The following is a 26,948-nucleotide window of genomic DNA, read 5'->3' as shown; positions in this document are numbered from 1 at the left end:
CGAATGTCACGTACTTGACAGAAACCTGCACTGAGCAGCTCCAACACCAACCTCTGAGCCATCAGTGCCCAGCCCAAACCTTCACGCTCCTACACTGAATAAGCAGGGCTATCCAGCAGGTAGGTTTTTCACATCCCAATAAGTCCTTCATGAAAACTCACAAGTTTCACGCACGTGGCCCAACAACATCTGCAGAAATTAAAAACACACAAGCACCTCCAAGATAACACAGAATGCTGATAAAGACAAAGCCAGCCTATGTCACTCCGCAGCAACCACCAGGGCCCTGCAGATAGAGTAATCCCAATGCACACAGCACTGCCCGGTGCTCTGCAAATACAATGACAAAGTATCTCTATCTCAGACATCCGTCCAGCAGTTAGGAAAATAAAAGAACTGAATTGAAGCCTGTATGCTGCTGTCTAGAACAAGTTCCATTTGTACCACCCATTCCCTGGGGAAAATGACACAGAATGCAAACAGGCCTCCTGGTTCAATTATTCAAGTATGAAGAGATTCACAGGAAAAAAAGAGATCTGAGAAACATAACGTTTTAATAGATGAAATAAATACTCCAGTACATGCAAGATAAAAACTGACATTGAAAAAAAAAAAAAAAAATTAAAAATTAAAAATCACTTCTGTTATAGTGTAATTTGTTTGTTTGTTTAAACACTCACAGTAGCTTTCCCCCCCCCCAGTTTTGGAAATCAACACATGGAAAACATAATCACAACCTCCAGTCCTTCCGCTCCTACACACCCAATGGCACTTCTAACCTAACGCTTGATGCAAAACTAATAAAAGAAGTCATACAGAACAAACCCAAACCAAACAGTAGCTACATCCATCATCTACGTGGTGCCGTTTTCTTCTGTTCAGGTTTAAAACGAGTGAGAACTGAGGTAACCTTTTTTTCCTGCACAATCAAACAGTGAAATTTAGAAGGGAAGTTTCGGAAGACAAGACAAGACAAACTTTAAAAACCGCACCCAGCGCGATTAAAGCTATTTTTTTTTGTTGTTGTTTTTCCTTTTTTTTTTCCTCTTTTTTTTTTTTTTCAGTTCAGATACCCCCCACCTCCCCAGATATAAAACTTTGAAGCAGTCGCTTTTACCGCTTGGTGTGAAGATCTGGTTGAATAAAGGAACATTTATCTGCAGGTATTTGCTCAACTTTAAAGTAAAATGAAAAGAAGCCCAAACTGGCTGCCTTTGTTAGTACGTATGATTTGAATATGCTGTTCTGCTTCATTCACCACGTGAAATCAAAGGATTGGGCTCATCCAAGCAAATTCTTTGGTATACAAAACAGGGGTGAGGAGGTGGGATATTATTTTCCTTTAGCAACGACTGAGATCTAAACAGAAGGTGTGGGGGGTTAATTCACAGAATTGGAGTTCACTGGCGGTAAAGTCCTGGGTGAAGATCTTTCTCTTAGTGCCTGAGATAACAGGTTGCAACCATCGGAGACGGCGCAAGCCGAGTTCCTCAACCTTTCCCTGTAATCGCTCATTTTGGTGCTACTTTCGGGGTGTTGGGCTATATCCCTGAGGCATTGGGTCAGGAGCACACAAGCAGAAACCACGCTCATGGCTCCTCCTAGGATAGCAGTTTGCACAGCTTTGCCCTCCGGATTGATGGTGGCAGCTTTACCCAAAAACTGGGGCTCAGTGGCAAAGCCCACCAGAGCATAGACAGACTGCACCAAAGGTCCACTGAACAAGACGCAGCGGTTCCTGGTCAGCTCGCTGGGTGAAGTCTTGACCTCCTTGACACACGCCAGGAGGGCAGAGGCGCTGGTGCTCATACATTTGACACTGAGTTTGAACTGCTCCTTAGCAAATTTATCCTTGGATTTCTCACTGGCCAGCACACAGGCGTCTGTCAGGAATTTCAAGTTCTTGGACATGTTCTGGGAAACCTCCAGTAGGAGCTGAGGGCTCATATCTGCCAAAGGGGTGGTCTTCAAGACCCCGCAGCCATGCTCCACCTCGTGCCGACATCGCGTCACCTTGTAGCGATCCACCAAGCCAGGCATGGCAGGCTGGGCCCCCGGAGTCTCCACTGCTGCCAGGTAAGCAGCGTGGGCAGAGCACTCGGTCAAGGAGACCACCAGCTCCCCCATCTCCATCAGGCTTTCCCCCACCTCCCCGAAGCGTCCCATATTGAGCTGGCTCTGGACGTCGTGGGTCAGGATGGAAAGTCCTTTGGTCCTGGCGATAATCGTGTCCCTGCACTTCTCGAAAGACTCGCCGAAGACAGACAAGCTCTCAGTGTTCACCGGCCTGGTCTCGCTCGACAGCAGAAGCAGATCGGCCACCAGTTGCATCTTGATCTTGCAGTGGTCGCAGATAGAGATGAGCTTCTTCCTCTGCAGGGAGCTGCCGCTGGGGATGCCGCCGCCGGACACCTCGCTGCTGGACTTGCCAGAGCCGCCGCTAGCCATAGCGCCGGGGGGGGCCTCGCATGCCGCTCGCTACCCCACTGCCGCCGCCTCTGCCGCCGCCCGAGCAGTCCCGACTGAGCCCGGCAGGATCGCTCTGCCTTTTCCGCAACATCATTCCATTAATCGCCGGGAGGCAAGAAAAGGCTCTGGGCGCCGGGGCTGCCGTGCTGCGGGGGGGGCGAGCTCCGCCAGGGCTCCCGCACCGCTCCGGCTCCAGGCTCCGCTCTACGGCTCTCCAGCGGCGTCTCGTCGCTCACCGGGAGCCCCGGGGCCGCGTTCCGGCATCGTGCGGCTTATCAATTCTTTTTTATTATTATTATTATTAATTATTATTTTTTCCCCCTCCTCTTTGCACTTCCCTCCCTTCCTCCGGCTGCGGGATCCTGCGCAAAGTTCCCTTCAGGAGACGGAATATACCCCGGAGGAGCGCAGCTAGCGCGGGGCCGCAGCCCTGGGGGCCGCCCTCCCGCCGCCCGGGCGCTGCTCGCAGGGGCCGGAGGGGCGGCGGCTGCGCACCATGTGCCGCCCCCGGCGCGCCCGCCGCGGCCCCGCGCCGCCGGCTCGCAGGAAGCGCTGCGGAGGGTGTGGCCCGGCCGGGCCGGGAGGGGAGAGCGGGGGGGGGGGGAGAGAGAGAGAAGGGACCGTGGGAGGGGGGTTGGAAAAAAAAAAGGGGAAAAAAAAGAAGAAAAAAAAAAAAAGAGGGGAAAAAAAAAAACCAAAACCAACCCGCAAAAGGCAAAATAAAAATAAAAAATTCAAAGAGCCACCGGATCCGGGCGCTGGGGGAGGGAGGGCGGGATCCGCTCCCCTTCCTTCTGCCGCTGCCTCACTCCTTCCTGCCTCGGTCATTCACGCGGCCGCCCGCCGCCCGCCGCCGCTTCATGCCCGCCGCCCTGGGCCCGCTCGGCGCCGCCGCCCCGCCCCGGCCGGCCCCCGCCGCGCCGCCGCCGCTCCAACTTAGGCTCTTCCCGCAAACAAGGGCGGGGGCTCCGCGCTCCAACCGCGGATGCTGCATCCCGCCCGGCCCCGCGCTCCTCCTGCCATGTTCCGCCGCCGATCGCCAAGTCCCGGGGAAGGAAAAAATAAAAAGAAAACGAAAAAAAAAAATAATAATAAAAAAAAGAGGTTCTTTGCAATTCCCTTCTCGGGCTCTCAGACAAACTATTGGGAAGACGCGGCCGTGGCAGCTCTGCCAGCCAGACGCTGCACGGCTCTGGCGGAGGCCGCCCGCCTCTCCCCCCCCCCCCCGCCGTTGCCTCCGCTGTAACCTCGCCGGAGCCTATCGCAATCTTTTGTGAGGTGTCACCGCCCTCCGTTTAAACGCTGCCCTCCCCCCGCCGCCTCCCGCTCCTCCCCGGCGGAGGGGGCAGCAGCTCCGTGCCGCGACGGCGCCGCCCGCGCCAGGCACCGGCCGACGGCAGAGCCGGCCGCGACGGCCTCGAGGGCCGCCGCACCGGATGGCGCCCCCTTGTGGAGCGCGGAGAGAGCGGAGGTCTGAAGTAAATAAATACCGCGCGTGGCGGGGAGGGCCCGTCGGGCGGGAGGAGGTGGGGATGGCGGCGGCTGGAGGGGCGCGGGCCGGTCGCGGTCGGCCTCCGGCAGCAGCCGCGCTGTGAGGTGAGTTGGCCTTGCGTGGGAGCGGCTCACAGGTGCGCGGCCTGAGGGAGAGCGGCGGGACAGCCGGCTCGGGCTTCCCTTGCTTTCGTTTACTTTAAAGTCTTACGTTGTGCTAGCCGTAACCGGTGGTATAAACATCGTTACGCTTTCGTTTGCGTGTAAATATTTCCCTTAGCTGCTTGCAGCGTGAAACGAGGCTTGAACGTGTTGTGTTGTGTTTTTTTTTTTAACCATCGGAAATGAATTTGGTGTGTTTTGTCTCTGTTCGAAGGTCGGATGCCGTTGGTTAGAATGGAGCATGGGGAAATGTAATCTTCCTGACGCCAACTTTGTGCACGGGAAGCCCTAAAAAGGAGCACTTTCTCTGCATGTTTCCGTTCTGGAGCGCATTGAGAGCTTCACTGCTCTGCTAATGGGACGGTGCTGGGCTCAGGGAGTCCGGGGCAGACGAGTAAATGCCATTAAATAATAAAGTGATAACTACTAATTATGCTGGAGTGAGTTTTAGGAAGATGGGCTTAATGTTCCCTGGGAGGCTTCCGTGGGGAATGTATCATTTGGTATATGATGGTGATGAGATTACTGATGTTGCACGCATGAGGCTCCCTGCTGTCATGCAAAGCGTCCATCAGAATAACCCAAAGGAATGAGTCCATGTTGAAGCCACGTTTTACATTTGTTACGCATCTTGCTGCAGCTGAATAATAATGCTCTTCTGCTCCTTTCATTCAGGCTTTCCAACTCTGCCTCTTAACTCCAGGCTGTTGGTTACACGCATGTAGCAGGCAGCACACATCCGGGATCTATTTGTCCCAGCTTATGTTTATGTGAAGTCCTGCTACACTCAATACTATGGCAGGGGTAGGAGTGACATTGCTGTTGATGGAAGTTAGACCTGCAGGCCAAATCCAGTGTTACCCTGACATGAGCAGAGCCCACTTAATTGCATACTTTTTAACATCTCCAGACAAGTACAATTAAGTACACTTCCTCACCCACTGCCTAGAGGAGCCCTTGGCCTTCTCCACTTGCACTGAGGAGGACAAACACAGTTCTGGGGGAGGTAGGGTTAACAGGATGCATGCTGCTTTGTGGGGTGGAGGGGAGCCCTTGCTGTAGAGCCAGGATGGATGGAAGGGCTGATAGGCAGCTCTGTGTGTGTTGAAAATGGGCAGTTCTCCACCCACATCTCTTCGCAGTAACAGCACGAGGGAGATTCTGTTTCCCTAAATCAGATTATAGCAGTTTAACGGAAGGTCACAATTTGGGCCTAAACAATTTTGGTTTGCTGCCAACAGCTCGTTTTCAAAGCTATAAATAGGAGTGATTTCAGAATACTCTGACAAATAAAAATCAGCGGGTAGCAGTAGCCAGCTGAATTGTGTTGCAAAATATTTCCAGATATGTCCTTAAGTGCAGCAGTGAGAAATTATGTAGCACGAGGAACGCCTTTCATAAGAATATCAATCAAGTTTCTTTTAATGAGTAGCGACTACTTTTCATGAGGGTTTGAGTATTTCATTTTAGAAACTTCAGGTTTCACGCCTGACTAGAAGAGGTGTTAAATGACCTAATAATCTTCTCCATTTTTAGATGCTGGTGCCATGAGTCTCCATATGGTTTGTGTCGTTCCCTCAGGACAAAAGAGACATCCAGGGTTTGGACAGTTTCTGCTGCTGTTCTTCCACGGCCTCCATCCCAACTGCCCGCATCAGAAACAAAGTGAGGCCTTAATCCTTGGCAACTTCTAGCAGCTGAAAGGGCCACCAGAGCTGTTAGTAACCACTTTAATATAAAGCAAATGTTCCTTGAGCTTCTTTAATCTGCCCAAAGGACTGATGTACTGTTTACCAGCCTCATATTTGTGTGAAACAGCCTATGTTCCTGTTTGTGTCCGTTGCCCCTTGTCCTATTGTTGGGCACCACTAAGAGCCAGACCCCTTGCATTTGACTTGACTCACCCTTATGGGTAGTCTTTTTTAGTATTATTGCTAGTTGCTGGAATAAGCCCTTGGCTATTTTTGCTGCACCTGAGTGGGATGAACACGATTCTGAAATGCATTGTGAGAACCAGCTGCACGTGGTTTAACAACAAGAAAAAACATCTCTCTATGCTCTTAGGGATGGTGGGGGGGAGGAGGGGTAGGAACCACTTACACTTGTCTTCTGTGTATTTATAACTAACCAGTCCTCTTCCATCCCTCATGTAATGACATTCGAGTGAAAAGTTATTTCCTTCTGTTACTTTTATGCAATTTGCAGGCCATTATTTGACCATAAACGCATAGTCTTACTGTAGGTGGGAGCCTTGAAGAGCGATTTGCTTTTGTCTGGTAATTTGAGTAGCACTGAGGAACTGCTACAATATGCCTTAAAGGCCCAGCAGATGTATCTGCATTGTTCAGGATGAAAATTGTACTCAGTGGGGGCGGGTATCTCCTTCTGGGAAGATTTGTGTATACCTGCTTGATTTCATGGCTGCTGAGCTCAGAAATGACATGCAGGACTTGGGCAGCTCTATCAATTAATGTACAGACTGAGGAGACATGAAAATGAGGTGATGAGGTTTGGCTGTGGAAAGATTTTGCTGTCAGTCTGGATGAAATAACACTGTGGGGTTAGAAACAGCAGGCACTGTCAGATAGAAGGGATTAAAAGGCTTTTTAGCGTGGCTTAGTAGTGTACAGAAGATTGGCTTACTTGTGATAGATCTTCTTTCATCACATTGATCTTTATTTTGCATTGTGCTTGGTACAACAAAAACTGGAGACTGAAGTCTCCTTTCATGAATCACCTCACACGACCTGTCCCTTTTATTACTTATTAAAATCTTTTTTTTTCTAGAAATTGATTAGTTGGTGTTTTGGGTTTTTTTTGCCACTGTGGCCAATGTTGAGTAATAGCTGAAGAATACTGAGCTGTAATAATTTTCTGATCACTGTATGTGCCCACATTGGTGAGAGGAAGCTACGATAGAATGGGTTACACTACTTTGTATTGCTTTCCTGTATGGATATTTCGATCTAATATTATAGGGAGCTAGCTGATGAAGGAATAAAAGGCAATTCAATGATTCACTTTGTCAGCTGTATGTGACTAAACCCACAAGGTGGTAATTAGATGATAGCTCCAGTTCCAGGGGATGCAGCTGGCTTGTAGGGCTGGGAACTAGAAATGAGGGGAGGATGATGTTGGCAGGGACTGGCAAGGAAATTATTTGACACAGAGCAAGACTTAGCAAAAGAGACTGGAAGAATCTAGGCCTTCCTTTCGCCAGCACTGGAGCGGTAGGTATGTTGCACAGAAGGAAAGGCGAGTGTGTTGACTGGTTTATTGTTTTAAAGATATATTTTGTCTGAAATGGCTTGCTGCTAAGTAAGTGTTTTGTGGTTGGTGCTTACTGTCATTGCTTTATGAGAGGCTAAAACTGCAAGGCCTGGGTTTGTCTTGAATCTGCAGAGGTAATCATGGCTGAGACACCAGGGAAGCAACCTGAGAACTGCTCTGCATGTAGCTAAAGAAGACAGCGTGAGATCTGGAGGAGCAGTTAACTGGCCTCTTGTGAGGACAAAATGCAAACACACAAGTTCTGTTTTTTTTTTCTTTTTTGAGAATAATTTTGTGCTTAAGGAGCTTATAGAACAACAAGTCTGTGAAAGTCTACCCAAGGTTGGTGCTTGGATGCTTTGGTTTTCCTTTTTATGGCATAGTTAAAAACACAGTATGTGAGATGAGGAAAAAATATTGCGTAAGTAATGGAAATGGGAATATCAGTTATGTCTAAAATACAGGCTAGCTGCTGCAACTGAAAGATAATACAGCAAAAGTAGGTTTTATTTTGTTCTCTCCTTATTCACTGGCTATTGTGCAGTTGTTCTCACCACTTACCGTGTATAATCGATTGGTTGTCTCCTGCTGTTCATATGGATATTTAGTACATTGAAATTGAAAAGGAACCGTGTTTATACGAAAAGAAAAATGCAGCTAAAAAAACTTGTCTTTTCACAGAATGGAAGGTTGTGCCATGTTTTAATGTTCAATTTCCCCTCCAGGAGCTGGTGAGCAGCACCAGGCACAGGCTTGGAAGCACTTAATGGAAGAATGGTAAATGCCATTGGTAAGAGTGGTCTGGCATTAACAGGGATCCCAGACCCTCCCTTCACAGTCTTAGGTCTGATGGTTTTTGTTTGTTTGTTTTAGGGTGTGTGTGTGTCTTTGAGATCAAAGGAGAATATGGTACTTCAAACATAATGTGCGAGGGCCCACCCTTCCTGGATTGCACTTCTGGTACTGCTGTTCAGTCCTGCAGCTGTAATACTCCACAGAAGGCTTTTTTCCTTTATTTTTCAGCTCCTCTCCTTTTTTAATATGTCACAAGAGAATTTTAATACATGTTTTCATAGGGTTACTTTACAGTCCCTGATCCTACACTTCTCTCCGTGAAGTCTGCTGATCATTTCCAGTTTAAATCCAACACCTTTAACTCATCAGAAGTTTGTGTGGTGTATTACTTACAGTGGATGGAGGTGCTAGAAGTGACCTGTCAACCTAATAATAAATTGGGACTACAACTTTAATTTCACTTAGATTGTGGAAATTAGACTGGAAATAGAATTCCTTTGGGAGCTGTGTAAACCTTGACATTGATTTAATGTAATTCTTTCGTTAAGAGGGTAACTTGAAATTGTATGATAATACATAGTTTTAACCAATACACATTTCTAGCAAGTCATGCAGTAAGAAAAATATTAACGGGAACATTCAAGTGATATTTCTTAATTTAAGGATTAGTGTCTCGCTTTATGGCTGCTGACAAGACAGTCATGTCATTCTCCCTCCCCAAACCTGATCAGATAGGTAAAGTTACAAAGCCCATGTGCCATTTGCCAAGCATCTCCATTCAGACCATGAATTGTGATTTATAACATATAGTTTATATCCAGATCATGCTAATTTACCCTGACTGGGGAGAATTTGTCAGCTTGGACCCAGCAATTAAAGGTCTGATTAACTCCAGAACAAAAATGTTTATTCTTTTAATAGATGGCAAGTGAGCGTTTCTTTTATGCCTTAATTTAGATTGCAATTATTCTGAGTCATTCAAATGGTGGTGTTTTTTTTGCTCATATTCTTTACTAAAAAGCATATTTTCTTCTCTTTCTTGAGGCGTAGAAATATCTTGTTGTTTTTAAAGGGAACATGTTCAGGTCTCTTTCTTCAAGTTATTCCCTGAGCAGGCTGCATTTACAAGTCTGAATTAACGTATGCACTGTGTTTGCATGAGAGCTCATGCATTAGATTACATTTGCAAGGGAGAATTTTGAGTACTTAAGCTTAATTTCACCTATTAAAGCACTAATTTTGAGTGTTATACTGAAAGTAACTTAGGATATCCTGACATCCTGTAAAATATTTGGCAATGTTTTAAGCAGTAAGAATACTCTGAATGCTCGGTCACCTCTTATTTGCTTCAAGTTTTCTGGCATCTGTTACTGATCAAGTCTTCTGTATTATTTAACGTTGTATTGCCGTGGTCCTTTGCTAAGCATGTAGGTGCAAAAGCAGTTCTAACACCTATCTGACTGCAGTCAGAGTACAGCTGCACACCGGACCTTAATCATTTCAGATATTCTAAGTAACCACTTACAGTCGCCTTCTGCAACACCTCGCTCATTTGAGCCACTCTCTTGTATGAGAAGAGTTTTTAAAATGAATTACTTGTTCCAGACATGGGATATGTTGATAGCAGGTAGCCCTTGCATGTTCTTCTTCCCTTCTGCATGCTTAGGGCTAATCTTCTGATCTCGTTAGTTCCTTTTGATCTCTAAATTATCTGTATGTCCTTCCAAGACAGCTCTGCCCTTTCCGTGATTATTTCAAGTTGTTGGTTCTTTCCAAGGTTGACCATCAAGGGACAAGCTTTAAGATCTGCATATTTCTTCTACTGTGTAGTTATTTGCAAAGTAAGCTGTGATGAATGAGCATCCACACTAACATAGAAAAATGGGACAGAGAATCCCAAACTTCATTAGCAGAAATTTAGGACAGCTTGAGTCGTCTCACATTGCAACTTAACCCAACCCTACTCCATAGTGAAAGCATTTAACACCAAGAGGGGGAGGTAGATTTGCACTTCTTATTGAATTGTAATGTTATCATGGAAACTACTAAACTAAAAACTGCGTGTTTTAGAAGATGAAATGACACCTACAGCTCGAGGCAGCTGACGTGACAAATGGGACATTCAAGATCAAGCAGTGAACACTTTGTATTTGCAATTTACAGTGACAGTAGCCATTTATTATCAGGTATGTTCTGTACTGTAACCATAATAGTGTTAGCTGAAGACTATGAAAAGTTCTAAGGAATACAAGAACGTTTAAGGTAATAAGGCATACTTGTATGATTCTATAGATGCTCTGAATGAAACACAGCATGTTTCAGTAAAAAACATAATTCAATGAGTGAGTAATTATAATGTAACATAATTCAACTGTGAGTGGTCTGTATTTCTAGCTGCGTGGCTTTTGTTTCTTGTACAGAAAAGAACAGTGGAGTATAAAGAGAGGCTGAGTAGGTGTTTGAACTGCAGCTGACTCCACAGGGAGAATATGTACTTTAAACAAGTTCCTGAGCACAGAGCACTGCCTGGCAGTTGCGCATTTAGAACCAAGCATGAAAAATACCCTCTTTTCAAAGTGAAGTTTTTATATGCGTGACAGATACCTAAGATTGCTTGGTGCCGTGCTTGAGAAACTGTACTGCTTATTCACTTAACAAAGGAAATTGGATTACTTCTGAGATCTTCATGTGAAGGTAGCAGCAGATATTAATGAATGTCAGTTGGCCTGGTTTGCTCTAATAACAGAAAGCAGTTGGAAATATTTCCCAGTAGAAATTCAATAAAAATGTATTTTTTTTATACTGCTTAGTCCAACATACCAGAAATTGGTTTTGTTTTTTGTTTTAGTGAACTTAAGCATGATCCAATAATAACAAAGTTAGCAGGAATGCGCTTCACTAAAACCTCATTAATCAGGGCAGTGGGATGTAATGTATATGATATTTGTTACATTCAATAAGAAGGCACTGAGCAAACGTGCTCATTAGTGACTTACTGGACAGCTTTGTGAGAGGTGCTTGACTAAAACCCTGTTCCAGTTATTTTGCATTTAACAAGCTCCATGAATAGCTATGGCCTAACAGCTTCCTGTTTCTCAGCTGTACTGGTGGTATTTCTGAAGCGTTATAAAACAATAATCTATGGGATAGACGTTGCAGGGAAGGGTGGCTGCTTATCGAGGCACTGCAGTCTTGCATCCCACATCCTCCACTGCTTGCTAAGGTTGGAGACTCCAGTTTTTTCTATTGCATGTGCCCTTGGCAGCCATCTCCCTGAAGTTCACAAGCTGCCAGTGTCCCATCAGGGCTTTAATCCATTCAGAAGTCCTGGGTCCAGAAAGCATCCCAAACCCACACCCCTGCCTACTGACTGGTGTTGTTCTATGTCTTCAGTGCAGTGGGCTCCTGCTTTGCCTTAGGCCTGGATGCAATGACAGGACTATGCTGGATGTTTGCTCTGTAGAGTCCATCCTGCTGCCCATGGTGCCCCACTCTATGTACCAACTCTGCACTTACTCTCATGCTTCCTCCTGCTCCTGTGTTTGAGCTTATTGCCAAATAAGAACAAACGCCCCAGTCTCTATTCGGGAGCTGATCCATAGCACAGCACCGACCCTTCCCGCAGCAGCCATGCCACAGCCGGATCCGTGCAAGGCTCCGACCACCCATTCCCGTTCCCTCCCCCGGCCCCTCGCCGCCCGTGTCCCGCCGCAGCTCCTCCTCCCCGAACCTCCGCCCCTTAAAGCCGCCGCTCCGCCTTTCTTCCCCTCCCGTCTGCTGCCGGACAAGATGGTGGCGGCCGCACGTTGGGCCGCGCTGGGCCTTGCGCTCTGGCTGTGTGCGGCGGTCCGCGCCGAGGAACCGGAGGGGAAGCGACGGGCGGGGCCGGCCAAGAAGAAGGACATTCGGGACTACAACGACGCGGACATGGCCCGGCTGCTGGAGCAGTGGGAGGTGCGGGGCGGGGCTGGGGGCCCGCGCTGGGGTCTCCGTGATCGGCCGGAGGAGCGTCGGCTCTGCCCGGGCACGGTCGCGGCCTGGCGGGACGGGAGGGCCGCCCGAGGCCCGGGGAGTGCAGGAGATCGTGGTTGGGGTGACGGCTGCCGGCCGGAAAGGGGCAGCTCCATGCGCTGGAGCTGTGGGGAGGAAGGTTGGCTGTGCGGGGCCGGCGGTGAGCTCTGTCATCCCTTTAGGAAGGGGTTTTCTTGGAAAATTGAGTCAGCGTTTAAAGAAAACAGCTAAAAAGCCAAAGTTCACCTTTTTTGATTAATCAGCTGAGGAGCAGATAGTCCGGGCTGCTAAAAAAAAATAATAAAGATTGCAGTGGGCAAATTCAACTTAGTTTGGCAAATCATAAAGGATAAGCTTGTCTGAGGTGGTTCGTTGCTTGGATGGAAGGGTTAGTGCCTCTGGGACTCTCCTTCTGCTTCGTGTTCTGTGCCAGCTGTGTAGCCAGCAGCCCTCTCCTTTTTTCCCTGTGGCTGGAGGTCTCTGTTTCACTTCACAAAGTGCTGCACGAATGCTCACAGACGTGTTGTGTGCAGCTGTGGCTGGGCAGCTCGAGTTTGGCACTGCAGCTGAGGACATGCATGCACAGCCATGGGAGCAACATGTAATGGAAGTGAGAGCTGAACAAATAACAGTTCGTTGGGAATCTGGATGGTTCCAGACACAACTGTGTGGCAGTTCCCCAATAGCTGCTGGGATGCCTTCAGGGAACTGGAAAGACTCGAGGTTGGGGTGGATGGAGCTTAAAGAAGAAAGGGCTTATTTGGTTTGAAGGGGTGGGATGAGAGAAACAAAGGAGCCATTATGAATTTGGATAAGAGCAGGAATTATGCTCGGGAGTGAGGGGTCACTGGGCACAGATCTGTGCAGAGTCAAGTTTCCTTGGTTTCAGCAGAGTGAGATAATTCCTAATATTTTCTATTTTTGTGGCCATTAGGACAGAAACAGCATTTCCTTATGAACAGTTTTTGTTTGAGACTTCATCACAATCTTTAGTGTTTTTAAAAGCTTGTTTAGATAGCACCAAGGTGGGAGCAAACAAAGTTATTACGACAGTCTCTCCAGGTTTGTGATTGCCCTTTCAGCAGATTGGAACAGTGTAGGCTTGCCAGTGTTTAAGGGTTTTAATTTTGGAGTCTTGCTTGTCCAAGAGACACCATTAAGTGAGCTTTGGCTTACGGATCTTGCTGTACTCAGTCACTGCTTTTGGTAGAGAGGTGAAGGCATAGGAAAAGTGCACTTGGATTCTGCCATGTAGAGATTCCCCTTGTGGTAAGGGTCTCTCCAGCAGCCTTGAGTCTGGAGGAGTTGGAGACAGAAGAACCCTTGGACCAGGTTTTCAGCTCTGTTATTAAAACAATATGTCCTTTAAAACAGATTGTTACTGATGTTCAGGCTTTCTCAGGTTTGAATCTGAATTATGGTTATTTGATGGGCTATGGATTTGGGTGACATATGTTGTAGATCCTTCTAAAAATAACAATCCAAGGTGTTGGTGAGAGAAGTGTGTGAGAATGGGAGCTGAGGGGTTGAGAGAGAAGGAACAGGTTGCTACTGTATGTAATGCTTTCCTGTTGAAGCCTCACGCTGGCATTTAAATGAATTAGTTGCTAGATGTTGGAAGCAAAAGGTTACACTTTTCTTTCTGTCTTTCACTTTGTAGCTTTCTGTCTTTCACTTTGTAGTTAACTTGATTAATAAAAAAAGTGATAATTCGAGCAAGATCTTCAAGGGAAGTGACACGTAGGGGATCTTTTGACCACTTATTTCAATTGAAGCTTTAGCATTACTTCTTTATGGATGTGTGGTTTGAATAGTTAAGGGCAAAATAGGTAATATATATCATCATGTTGAGGTCTCACTAAAGTTATAGTCAATTTCTGTATTGTATGAAGAATTGTTGTAAGCATTGTTTCTGCCTTTCTATTTCAAAGCTGTGGAATGTGTTGGTTGTGTGCTATCCAAACTGGTAGAAAGTATGGTTAATAATTTGCTCATATGTGTTTAGAACATCTATGATTCAATAGCGTTAGATTTTGTATTTAACAGTATCTAGTATGCTTAATAAAATTCCACGAAACTGAAGGAAAAGGCGTTATTTTATGGAGCACCTAGGTGGGCTTGTATTGGATCAGCCATGAGGATGGAATATTTCTCAGTATGGGGTAAAATGAGATTTTAGCTGTTGGAGTGAGAATGTGCATTGCTTTGAGGAGAGGGTTTATAAGTGACTTATCCTGAGGCAAAGTTCACTGTTTCCTAACATGTGGGGGTCTCCATCTCTAAACTACTCAGTGCTTTCTCCTTACCAAAGCAGTTGTTCTCTAAACAGTGGTGAGTTCTTGAAAAGAACAGTTTTCTTCAGCAGTTAATTGTGACGCATCCTTTTCCTTTTCAATACAGAAAGACGATGACATTGAGGAGGGGGATCTTCCTGAGCACAAGAGGCCTCCAGCACCAATAGATTTCTCAAAAATTGATCCAGGCAAACCTGAAAGTATCCTGAAACTGACGAAAAAAGGGAAGACTTTGATGATGTTTGTCACAGTGTCAGGAAATCCCACGGAAAAAGAGACAGAAGAAATTACTAGCTTGTGGCAGGGCAGTCTCTTCAATGCAAACTATGATGTACAAAGGTACGCCATTGTATGCAAGGGTAAAGTTTTGCTCTTACAGAACTCTTTATTTCTTTCTTCCTGAAAGTCTTTTCAGCTGTTGATCCCGAGCTCTTCTCTAGCTCTATCAACTCCCACTATTTCTTTGTTCCTGTGTCAGTTTATATACCTGTTTGTTTTTCTTCTGACTTGTTCTAGAAAAATTTTACTTTGGTGCATAAATATTTTTAACACTTGTTTGCGGTTTGTATATAGCCTAGTTTTTTATTAATTTTATAGTTCAGCTGTTGATCAGTTTTTAGCTGCAGCAGTTTGCCAAGACAACCCACTTGGAACACTTGTAAACACAAAGGCTTTTTGTTCCTCTGGCTAAAAATGAGATCTTTTTATCCAGAGAGGATAGTTCTGAAACAAAGGAATGTTGCAGTCTTGAGTTGAGACTGGGGTTGTTTGCAGTAAGATTATAAATCGGATTTAATGCCCATCAGTGGATTTTCAAAGAATCATAGAATGACAAGGTTGGAAAGGATCTACCTTGTAGATCATCTAGTCCAACCAACCATTACCGTTGCTACCACAAGCCACTAAACTGCGTCTCGTAGCTCCTCATCCAGAGGCCTCTTGAACACTGCCAGGGATGGTGACTCCACCACCTCCCTGGGCAGCCATTCCAGTACCTGACCACTCTCTGAGAGTAAAAGTTCTTTCTCATGTCTAATCTAAACCTCTTCTGGTACAGGTTTTGTATAGCATCAAATTAATTCTAGCATTTTCTTCATGCTTTCTCCTACTTGGTTATTTCTAAACTTAACACTTTTTATTATTCCGTGCTTGTAAACTGTTTTCATCCACGTCCCCAGGCAATGAGACCAACCTCTTGCTTTTAAATGGATATATGCCTCGGAGGGGCTCTGAACGAACTAAAATGCTTTAGTACTGGAAACGCACTGAATTAACAGAAAAATTATGCATCTTTCTTCTAGGTTTATTGTTGGCTCAAATCGTGCAATCTTTATGCTACGTGATGGTGGTTATGCCTGGGAGATCAAAGACTTCCTGATAAGTCAAGAAAGGTGTGCAGATGTTACGCTAGAAGGCCAGGTTTATCCAGGCAAAGGAGCAGATGGAAGTGAGAAAGGAAGAAACAAAACCAAACCTGAGAAAGCAAAGAAGAAAAAAGATGCAGAGAAGAAATCTAAAAGCAGCCAGGAGGACAACCGTGCAACCAAACAGAGAGAAGAACTATGACAGATGCATAAACCAGACTGAATAGTGCTCTGCTGTTCCTTGAAGGGAAACTTTCTTTACAATTTCTGGCTTTATAGAGGAGAAGGAAGGAAGCAGATGTTACTGAGGTTTAAAAGACTTCTGTGTTGAAATACGCCTGTTTCCTTATTAATGTTGGCTGTTTGTTTAGTTACAGAAACGGTTATGTTTAATACCAGCAATTGACTACTGTAGTTTGTAATTCTTTATGCTTTTGTTGTTGTTCAAAGTTAACATACAAACCTATGTCTGAAGTTATGAACTTAAAGTGGAGGGGAAAGAATAGAGTCTCGGAATACACCAGTGTTAATCTGTAGTAGCTGTTGTTCGTCTTGGGTATGCAAGTTGGTCGTTGATTCCTTGTTGCAGAGCTCCTTGCTAAAAGATAATTTAGAAAGCCAGTTTGCCTCTCAGTTTGCAAAATGACTTAAGTTGCAAAGAACAATGTTACAGCAGCCAAAGATGCCTGAAATGGCCTAGTTTAGGATTGGTTTGGTTAGGCTGCTTTTCTGTAAACAAAAACTCTTCTGTTCATCACTGAAAATCCACAGAATTGCTTTCTAGAAGCTAGGCAGACACTCAGCTAATGCACTCCAAACCAGTACAGAGAAGAGATTCTATACCCATCAGATGTGATGCAGTTGAGTGTGAGGAAGCTACAAAGCCAACGTGGACAGCGTTAGAGTGAAAAGAATAGATGCATTCATGGCATTCAAGTTACTACTGCTGCCAAAGAACTGTGCCTCTGGATGCAGATGTTATGTGTGCCCCATTATCTAGACAGTGAGTTAGAAGATACAGCTTTAACTCTGGAATTCATTTGTTTTGCTGATGGTTTGCTTGAATCTTTGTAAAAGCATTAGTTACAGTGCAGAGTTAAACTTTGAGGTTGACGTATCTCTTACGGATGTTTAATAATCAGATTTTTATTTTTTCCTTCCTTAAATTCCTGAGCATGCCATGGTTGACTGTAAATGAAAATTGGTTTAAATAATATGAACCTTGATGTATGGGAGCAGGTCTGATTTCTCCTTGAAAGCCTTTGTGTGGTCAGGAAGGTTATATTATAATTCGGGCAGTTCTCAGTCAAACGCATGGCTTAGCTGCGCTTTCCTTTTCCTCTTCTTTGTGTTTAGGACTAAATGCACCCAGTATTTATGGTCCACATCATTTTCTAGAGAATGAGCACAGTATTAACTGTCTCCATTCGATTGTACCAAGATAATATTACTTTCACTCTTTTTACAAGGTGCTAAAATCCAAGTGTTTTGGGTGAAAGGTCCTAACTTGAACCATAATGGTTGCTCTTGTGGAATATTTCAATATCAAAAGACAGAAGCCGACTTACTGAGTGCTTGTTCCAAAATAAAAAGATGTCACTAAACTTATTGCTTCACTGAAAAATGTTTTAAATAATGATGCATTTAGATGTTCCGGAAGGGGAACTAACCTGTCTTTGGTTTCTTTAGTTACTCATAAAGACAAATAGATACTGATGAAAATTCCAGGCAATCATTTTTCCTTACTTCCCTGCCCTAGAGGATGACCTAGTCCTAGTGACACTGCATCACCTGTATCTCCTTAGGAAAGCAAGCTGCTAAGAGCAAAGCTGAGACACTGGGTGCAATGGTCTGAATGCAGTTGGCTGCAGAAAGAGCTATTCCAGCTCATCATTACTGATGCACACTGATGAGACAAGACACCAAAGTAAAATGAGAAACTTGCATTGAATATTTATTCTGATAAACGTTGTGTACTCCAAACAACTACGTGTTATTTCGGTTGTAAGCCACAATCTTTTGGAACGAATGTCCCGACAGCTCTTGTCACCACAAAACAGACAGTCAATGCATTACCACATTCTGCGGACATAGAGAGCTTTCAAGTGCAAAGCAGATTATCAGAAAAGCCATATTGCCGACCTCCTTAACAGCCTAGCCAATGCTAAATTCCATTAAGGGTGCTTCGTATGTCTGCAATTTAGTTGTCTTAGTGCCATTGTAATAAATAAATAGAAAATATATCTTTTTCATTGGAAAGTCTCTAAGAAAATGTACAAAACACTATACATCTAACCCGAAAAAGGACCAGCTATTTCGGCGACAGGTAAAACAAGCATTTGAACAGAAGGCAAAAACAAAAAGAACCCCAAACATCCAAACAAACTAACAAACATCTGAACAAACAAAACTCAATCAAAAAACCACTCTGACAATGGCAACTGGGTAGGCAGAGATGGGAACGTTTGCAGTAATAAAACCTTATAAAGAGGATCGTTGCAGCTGGTGCAGCGTCTGTTAAAAGGATGTACAAAGTACAAGCAGCCAGTTAATTCACTAGTCAAAATGTGCACGTGCAATTTCTACAACAGTTGAAGATTAAAAAGGAATCATATGGCACAAAACTATTGCTGACCGGTGATGGCATCAGGCTAAGCTGTGACTTCAGAGTAACTCACTGACTCCATCCGATTCGCATCGGTGGGAGCCCTTTGCATCTCACGGGAGTGTCTGCCCTGGTACACTGCTATGATGCTCCATTATCCCTCAGGCTTACAAACTGCAGTGATCCTGTCCTAAGTATTCACAGCATGAGACCCAGCCCTAGCTCCAAACAGGCCCCATGTCACAAGCTTTGCATGACAGCATGAGCTACTTACAAGTGTTCTTCTCTTAATAAGACGAGATTTTCTTAGAAGTTTTCCTAGAGCCAAGTCTTGTGATTTCACCCTGAGAATTCCAAAAATTGTAAAATCAGAAGCTACGACTCTAGTACAAATGCAGCACTCTCATAGTAGCTGAGGAAACCAGCCTAGGGCACGGTCCTTTGGGCATCTGCACGTGTATGGAAATCCAGGGAAGCAGTGCTTCAGAGTGGGGTGTGGAAAACCAGATCCCAAACCAGGTACATTTTGAACGTTGCCGTCCTGCTCATGTCAAGTGCTCATGAAAGAAATGCTCACACTTTGGTCCATCACATGGAAACACGTTTACTCCACTGGTGCAGGTGCAATTAGGAACGAAGTTGTGTAGATAAACCAGCCTGACGCACTCAGTGACTTTTTTCAGTGTATTTCTTGACTTCAGGGATCTGACTCTGTTTCAGCTATCAGAGAACGTCAGGTAAGTGAGGTCTGGCTCACCATGGCTGAACTATAAAGGGACCTTTTCAAGGAAGAGTTTGTGCTTTGAGGATGAAATTCCCCAAACTATTGTATGACATTGGGGGAAAAAAACCCAACACCACCACCTAACTAACTTAACTTGCCCGTCCACAGCCTCTGCATATGCTTTCATGGCATTTCTGAGCAACAAACAAACATTACTGAACATCAGAAGTGCTTAAAATATTCTACAAGACAATGCTTCATTAATTTAATTTCCCATCTTCAGGAGATGTCTGTGCAGAAGTCCTGACTCTCACTGATCTGCCTTCATTACCAGCCTAATGCTTTGAAGGAAGGGGGAAGCAGGTACACAACATATGGGATTCCCAGTCTAATTCTTTAGCTATCTGGTAAAACCTTAAAGACTTCTACCTCTGCCACCTTCCACTTCGATTTCACATAACTCTTCCTGGAGGTCAAGATACTCATGGCCCAAAAGCCAAGGACTTGGCTGGAAAGCAATACTCAACACACTGACCCAATCTGCTGCTCAACCAATTTTGTGGCTGAGAAACATGAGTCTCAGGTCTTTCCTTCTAGACTATGGCTGCTTGTTGAAGGAAAACCTCCCATTTGAGAAACCTCTGTTAAAAGACCTGAAGCTACAAGAGAATCAGAGTTTTCTGAGCAAGCAGAAAGATGTGGTTGCATCAGTCTCTTCTTGTATGCTTGCTTTGCTCCTCTCCTCTTTCTTCCCCAACTATGTGCCGTGTCTGTACAACACAGATCCCAAAGAGTTTCATCAGTTGTGACAGAAAATTTAAGGTAAAGTCTTGTTGTCCAGTTATATTTCCTAGCATCAAAGTAGTCATTCAAATTCACACTTTCTACCTTAGATTTTCATCCAGGCTTTGAGTTGGCTGGTTACTCCAGGGGGAAAGAAAAGTGTTTGGACAAGTTAGTTAGAGGCTGGTACAAACAACAATCCTCAGCGGCCTTTAGCCCTAGAGCTCACCTTTCCAGAGACAACATGCCATAGGCATGCTGATAAAACCAGCAGCTTGCAGATCAGGTCAAACCTTGCTTAGTGACACAAGTGTCAACATCAATGGGAGTCAACCGGCGAAGTGCCGACGATCACAGAACACGGCGCTGATCACAGAGGAATGCGTTTCCATCACATGTGGCCACTTGCTTTAGCTACTTACAGTAAGATTTCTTTTTTGAACAACAACAACAACAAAATGCTACACTTCTGGAGCACACTGTAATGTGCCTGTCACGAACAGTCAGTAGTCCATCCCAGTGGCGCAGTGCTGGCAGCCAGAAGGCAAAGCTTTGTGTCCTCATAACTTCATTTTCTTCACCACAGGAATTGGCAGTGCTTGGTAGATTTTAGCTGAGTCCTCATTAGTGACCAGTTTCACCCAGACGGGACGGAAGCTGCCTTTGAATCCAACAAAAGCCATTTTTTCTGCAAATCAGGGCAAATAGATTAGAAGTGTATCAGGGCTGCAAACGGAGATACCCACAAGTGTGGCTACACCCAGACTGCTGGATCAATGCAGGTGGTCAGGAGGACAGATGTGCATACAAATGTTGCTGATAAAGCATTACTGGGTATTAAAGAGATATTTTCTATATCAGGTTTAATTAAAATTGTATACACAACTTCTGTGCTTCCACTAATTAACAGTAGCCAACGTGTGATATATAGCAGAGAAGAAAGAGACCAGGAAACCCCCTTCAGAGCTGACTATTGAAGCTATTATTGTTTGCAGTAAGAGCTGACCAGAGCTATTCCCATGGAATAATGATATACTCCTGCAGTATGTGATGCTTTGTAATCAAGACACTTGATTTCTGCAGTAAATCTGCTGCACTTGACGCTGCAGTAGATACAACCTTTCCCAGTAAGTAAATGCCTGCTCCCAGGATGTCTGAGCACACGCTGATAGGACAGGCAAGGTGAAGTTTAGAAGCCCAGAAAAGGTGCCCCTATGGGAACCGCACAGGGGAATAATCAGAGGGTTTTAGAACTGTTTTTTAGACTCAGTTACCTTTTAAACTAAAACCTTGTTCTGCTCCAAGTTTCTCCAGTACTTTAGTCCATGGTCCTCTTGAAATGAATCTTCCTTTAGATGTCACCAGCACTATAGAGCTGAAGGAAACAAAAAGTCATTTATTAACAGGTGAGGAGTTAGGAACCATACCTTGCTTATCTGGCTTGAGCTCTGGTAACTCCAGTCTGCACAACCCCAAGTCACCTATGAGCAGCAACGCTTTCTGTTTTCATGGCTTTTGTCATTGCTGACAGCTTATTAACACGGTCACTTTTCCAATAATGCCAACAAAACCTATTAGGAAGCAGATTTTTTATTTTTATTTATTTTTTTAATTAAAAGTGGAAGTTTCGCTATGACGTTTAGTAGGGCTGGGATGCCATTCTTGCTCAGCTTTTAATTAAATCTGCAGGGCAGAATAACGGAACACCTGCCTAGATGAAATAATTTCATTCCACTTTGCAAGTTTCCACAACTGAAGCTTGCCTGATTCAACTGGCAGTCTTGCAAAATGAGAGCCTCGTTGGGTCTGCTATCCTGCCTTGCAGTGGACACGGGTTGCTAAAGTTAATCCAGCAGCGATGCCTGCAGAGCTCCAACCCTGAGCTAATGAGTGCTGCAGTTACACCCAGACACCTGCACTGGATATGGAACTATTCAGGGGAAAACAGCACTGGGTGATAGCAAAAGAAAAAGAGAAGAATTAAGAGCCACATAGGAAAGAGAGCTGTCTAGTCCCTCCAACTGCATGGTGCCCACCTGCAGCTGGATGGCACCTCTACGCAGCAAATGGATTAAAGAAGTTTCATGGTCATAGCTGAAGTCTTTGCCTGATGGGACTAGAAAGGCCAGCAGGGGGAGGGCTGGGAAAGCTTTTGGTTAAAGGAGGAGAATGGTTCGAGCTTTCAGCCCTCGCAAGGACACCCAGCTGAATGATAGCTGAGGTGCTGGATGTATTGCATCCTGTTCCAGTCCTAACTGTTTAATGAAAGAAAAATGAGTCCTCCAGGACAGTGGGTAATTAGCACCCACCTGAAACACTCTGCATTTCTGGAAGCCCATAGTTTAAACAATAAAGCATAAAGACCTTAGGTTTGGGTAGGGGACACGTGCAAAGAGGAATGTATTTTATTAGTGGGATTTTCTGCTATTTGAGCATGTGTGCAGGCAGTAGGAAAATGTAAACCGTAAACATCTGTACCAATATGTGCTCAAGTCTATTTCTGAACTTAAGCCTTCTGTTATCACTAACCCACAGGAGAAGTGTGGATCTGCAGTTTATTAATCAAACGTAGCTCTGCAGCTTACCGGGGGCTCAATCAGTTCCTAAATCACACACTCTGCATCCTCTGCTGCCTGCACATCCTGCTCACATTTGGACACAGAGCCAGCAGGTACAAAAGCATACTGTTAACTCAGTCAGTCTGGTCCATGTTAGGTGACCAAAGCCACAAAAAGATGTGTTGTACAGCATTCTTACATGCTATGCCATACCAACACCAAATTACTCACTGAGTTTTGATGTTGTTGACATAGTTTTCTATCTGTGCTGGGATTCCTTGTAGAATTGAGTTTTTGAATGTTACTCGATCAACTACTTTCCCGTGATGTCCGTCAATCACTATCAGCTGAATACCCTCTTCCGTGAGGAAATACCTTACACCATCAACCTGTGGGAGGGGGAAGGAATAGAAGGAATAGAATCAGTTTATGGAAGAAACACAAATGCAAAATAACCATGTCTAAGAAGCACTAATAGCTTTGAATTAGGAGACTGTTCACTACACCAAAGGGCAAAATTTGAGACCTCTGAGGTCAAGCTGACCTCCTCCATTTACCTCGATGTATGCATAGTCATCCTTTAGGTGGAAGTACTGTTTCTTATAAGTTTCTATTTTCACTTCTAGTAGGTGGTCCTTTGTTTTCTGTTCAGAAAAAAAAAGAGAGAGAAAGAGTTTTTAATGAGGGTGTCCATTATCTGAGTAATTACCACATCTTCAGTAAACATTTTAAACCTCAAAATTCAGTCAAGAAGACAGCTACATAATGAGCTGTGACCTGCCAAATTCCACTCCTAATGAGACTGGGCACAATGGCACCCTCTCTACTCAACCTGCCCACGTCTAAATTGTTTCATCAAATGGCCAAGTGTAAGTGATTCTCACTTCGTGGTGCTTATACACAATTCTCTGAGGCTTTGCTATGAGTTCCTGCTTCAAGGGTGATGAGATAAATATCCTCCATTTTTCCCTCAGAATCAGACTGGACAGAATATAGGAGACAAAGTGCTGTGCAAAATCCTATATACAAAGAAGGCACTCAGCTGCGCAGCCCCCTGTCTGCTGCTGTTGTCCTTATAGCCTGGAGGAGCCAGGAAAGACAATTTGCATCTCTCCAGAATCACGTTCCCTGGACCAAGCCCTCTTCCAGCTCATCACTCTTTATCCTATGCTTTTAGGCACAGCACTTCCCAACAGAGACTCAAAGGACTGCGTATTTAACTTAGCTGAGGTCTTGAACTGCTCTGTCCTTTGAGGACCTTCATACCTGGTGCTTGCAAGAATCTGTTTCAAACAATTTCTCATGTCTGATCCATTTCATAAAAATAGGCATGAAATACACCGGATCCATTACAAAGTCTTTTCATGAATAGAGGAACAATATGTGCTAGAATAACAGATAATTTTGTGATAGGAAATCAACTACTTTACCAGCTGTACACTAGATAGCTTCTTAGGCATTGGCACTTCTACAACAGGCGTCTCAATGTACTTGGGATAAGCCATGGCTTGACAGTCACTGACACCAGCAGTCTTTGGAATCATAGCTTTGATCCTTATTCGTTCACAGCCTTTGACAGAGCAGAAAGCAAATTTCTCCTTCTCATTTTGAGCTTTAAGTTTCAGAAACAGCAGCCTGAATGTAGGGGAGAAAAGTGAAGAGCGTCCTTGAGATCAATGCAAAAAGTGACTAAGGTTCATCAGACTCCTTCCTAATACTTTGCAATACTGCATGTTGAAAACCCTCTGTGCTGGTTTCAGGAGTTTATAATACTAAACATGTTACTTACTTTTCAAAGGATGCCTGCATCTCAAAAATGTTTATGGAAGGTCAGGAAACCCAAGAGAGGTCAGCTGACATCTGAACTGCCTTAGAGCTCTACTTTACAATGTCCATTTACACAGAAATACATTGTCTGTATTTTCGATCTCTTTCTTTAGGTCTCTTTCACATTTTGTAAAAGAAAACAACACCTCGAATTCCTGGTTATTGTGCCTCCCCGTCTTAGGTCCTATAAATGGTTGCTGTTCAAAACCAAAAAGGTTGTGGTGTGTCTCCAGTTCAGTACTATGGTCTGCACTTTACTTTTTTTTTTCCCCCTTCCTAATTTGTATTCACTTAGCAAAGCATTTCCCAGAGGAACTGGCAGCACAGAACAGCCTGCAAATGACTGGCAGCCATGGGAGTCCCTAGAAAATTCAACGCTAATCACATTCCCAGAAAGAATTTCTGGTTTTGTTGTGATTCCAACAAATAGCGTTAGCCAAACAGCTCAGAACTTTCTCAAAAGGGTGTCCAAATCGTCGAGAGCCATTTGCTTACCCAGTGTCCTCATCCCAGTAGTAGTATCCTTTGCTAGGATATCTGTACTCCAGCTTCTCCATTTGAGATACTCTATAGAAGGTTCCAGTTTTGATTGTTTTCTTCAAGAGACGATTGTGGATGTCTGAGAGAATGGAAAATGTCGTCCCTTTAGGATAACAAAACCCTACTTGGATCCAGTCGTTCCTGAAATAGCAAAGGCTCAGATTGTAACAAGTCGACACATTACTATTATTTTCCTGCGTATGTTAAAAGCCAAACTAAATAATTCACTCCAAAATGTAACTTACTCTTTTCCTGAACAGTTAAAATTTTAATGGCTTGGGATCAACCAATGCAGTGTAAATTAGACTATGGGCTGGTGATAGGTGACCCTGTAGGGGTCAGATCTGCTTCTGACTTCTACACCTCTGACTTCCATGCACTGGGAATGTATTATCTAGGCTTCTATAAATGTATTATCTTCCAGGGCTTCCTCAGGGACCAAATGAGATGCCAAATGAAAAGATGGTGAACTCAATGGAGTTCCTGGAACAAGAATGTTAATTCTGGAAGAGTTCACATGACAATGACCTCACACGTTAAAAATGTGCAGTTACATTATTGAGCTGGAATGTTGGAATTCAGTTGGATCACTCACTTGTTGAAGTTGATGAGCCATATGGTCAGCTCTTCAGGGGCTGTCTTGTCCCAGTGAATGGTGTAGCCTTTCCTCAGAGTTATAACTGGCTGATACTGCTGGTAATGAGTGCTTTTGCTCAAAGCCCCTTCCAAGTAGAGTGGGTGATTGTGGTAGTCATTTTTAATGATTTTCATTTTGAGGTTGGCCGGCTTGTAGGCTTGGATGTACATCTAGATGAAAGAAGATCATCAAGTGTTTAATGAATTAGAGTACAACATTACAGGTCCAGCTACTCTACAGCTGTGAAGTTGTGTGAGGTCTGTCACTCCGGCAGTGACCTGCACACCATACACTTAAAACATGTACATTCAGCTTCTTCAGCTTCTTTAAAATAAATAAATAAGTAAATAATAGACTGTTTTGGCATTTGTATGCTTTTTAATAAAATAAAAAATAAAAATCATAAATAAAAATAAACAATATTTCCTTATTTGAAGTATGTCAGTTAAGGCCCAGATAGGCCTACAGTAGAGCTGAAGTAATTCGCAACACTAATGGCAAACAGTGGGACATCTGACTTGTGTTAAACAAGGACCCTTCTGTCTGGATTTGAGAAGGAAAACCAACCCAGTGGTTACAGCCTGACTTTAGTGGCACTATGCTGAAAAAGCAACGCTCTCAACACCTAAGAGAAAAACAAAGGCACCACTTTACTTTACAGAGAAAAACAAGGAGTCTCTCCAGACAGTAGGGCGAGAGCTCACATGGTGGGAAGAATGGTTGTGTGGTTACTCAACAGGATGATGAAAGACCATGAGAGCTGAAGTCTAATTTTGACTCCTCAGCATGCTTACCATAGTACTGTGGGCAGCACTTCTTCGTTGGAGTGAGGGGAAATAACCCTTCCCTACCCAGTAGCTGGTAGATTTGTGAACATTAAACTTAGGGCTTGTGGACTAAAAGTTGCTTCAGGCCAAAGTGTATGAGTCAAAGCACAAGATCTCCATGTTCAAAACCACCTGAGCACACAAGCAGTTAAACCCTGAGCACCCTGCAGGAAGCACATTTCTAGATGTCATGCTTTGCAATGCCAAGAGAATTAAAAGTGATAATGATACGTCGAATTAAGCAGCTTTACCTGCGCATAGTGTCCACTGCAGATAGAACCTCTCCAGTCAGGCACATCGATGCAGTCTGGGTGTTTGATTAACCAATTATCTTCTTTTATCAGGTATGAGCCTGGATATTCAGACACAGAACCATCCACATCATGAAAAACAGATGTTTTATCACCATCCATATCCAGATCATTGAACCAGGGTCCGGGTTCTCCAAAGAAGACCCTTGAGGTAATCTAAACAAAACAGCGAGACACATTCATGTCACCAGAGAGGAATTAATCACTTACAGTACAAAGCAAGGGACAGCCGCGGTCACTGAAATGGCTCAACAGACCAGCAGGATTGTTAGCTTTGGGG

The 26,948-nt window shown here is 44.3% G+C and overlaps 3 protein-coding genes and 1 long non-coding RNA gene across 6 annotated transcripts in view; 2 read left to right on the top strand and 2 right to left on the bottom strand.

The window, feature by feature from the left end:
* Window positions 1–535: 535 nt before the first annotated feature.
* TLNRD1 (talin rod domain containing 1) lies at window positions 536–3,676 on the bottom strand. The gene has a single exon (XM_072345480.1). The coding sequence runs from the start codon at window positions 2,446–2,448 to the stop codon at window positions 1,381–1,383; it is 1,068 nt and encodes a 355-aa protein (XP_072201581.1). The 5' UTR covers window positions 2,449–3,676; the 3' UTR covers window positions 536–1,380.
* A 254-nt stretch (window positions 3,677–3,930) lies between these two features.
* On the top strand, window positions 3,931–10,521 carry LOC140256726 (uncharacterized). Its single transcript, XR_011904846.1, has 3 exons — window positions 3,931–4,065; window positions 5,659–5,787; window positions 8,118–10,521. It is a non-coding gene; the product is annotated as an uncharacterized lncRNA (long non-coding RNA).
* A 1,281-nt stretch (window positions 10,522–11,802) lies between these two features.
* MESD (mesoderm development LRP chaperone) lies at window positions 11,803–17,435 on the top strand. Its single transcript, XM_072345481.1, is given in 4 exon segments — window positions 11,803–12,141; window positions 14,599–14,831; window positions 15,794–16,029; window positions 16,032–17,435. Coding segments are annotated over 4 exon segments (831 nt in total). The 5' UTR covers window positions 11,803–11,817; the 3' UTR covers window positions 16,070–17,435.
* A 245-nt stretch (window positions 17,436–17,680) lies between these two features.
* CEMIP (cell migration inducing hyaluronidase 1) overlaps window positions 17,681–26,948 on the bottom strand; it is a 100,408-nt gene continuing 91,140 nt past the window's right edge. For all 3 annotated transcript variants that reach the window (XM_072345476.1, XM_072345478.1, XM_072345477.1), the window contains exons 22-29: window positions 26,609–26,824; window positions 25,489–25,700; window positions 24,849–25,034; window positions 23,957–24,161; window positions 23,084–23,170; window positions 22,758–22,915; window positions 21,243–21,343; window positions 17,681–20,656 (exon numbers count right to left, since the gene is read on the bottom strand). In XM_072345476.1, coding sequence (XP_072201577.1) covers window positions 20,529–20,656; window positions 21,243–21,343; window positions 22,758–22,915; window positions 23,084–23,170; window positions 23,957–24,161; window positions 24,849–25,034; window positions 25,489–25,700; window positions 26,609–26,824 — 1,293 coding nt within the window. In that variant the 3' untranslated portion in view covers window positions 17,681–20,528. The remainder of the gene's footprint in view (window positions 20,657–21,242; window positions 21,344–22,757; window positions 22,916–23,083; window positions 23,171–23,956; window positions 24,162–24,848; window positions 25,035–25,488; window positions 25,701–26,608; window positions 26,825–26,948) is intronic.

Source organism: Excalfactoria chinensis, chromosome 10, assembly GCF_039878825.1.
Source record: "Excalfactoria chinensis isolate bCotChi1 chromosome 10, bCotChi1.hap2, whole genome shotgun sequence".
In the NCBI taxonomy this organism is placed as follows: Eukaryota; Metazoa; Chordata; class Aves; order Galliformes; family Phasianidae; genus Excalfactoria; species Excalfactoria chinensis.
Note: the sequence above shows the minus strand (reverse complement) of the source record. Positions and strands in the feature narration are given on the sequence as shown.

Excerpts from the sequence above, each read along its gene's own strand:
- TLNRD1 (XM_072345480.1), bottom strand. The coding sequence starts at position 2,448 with ATGGCTAGCGGCGGCTCTGGCAAGTCCAGCAGCGAGGTGTCCGGCGGC.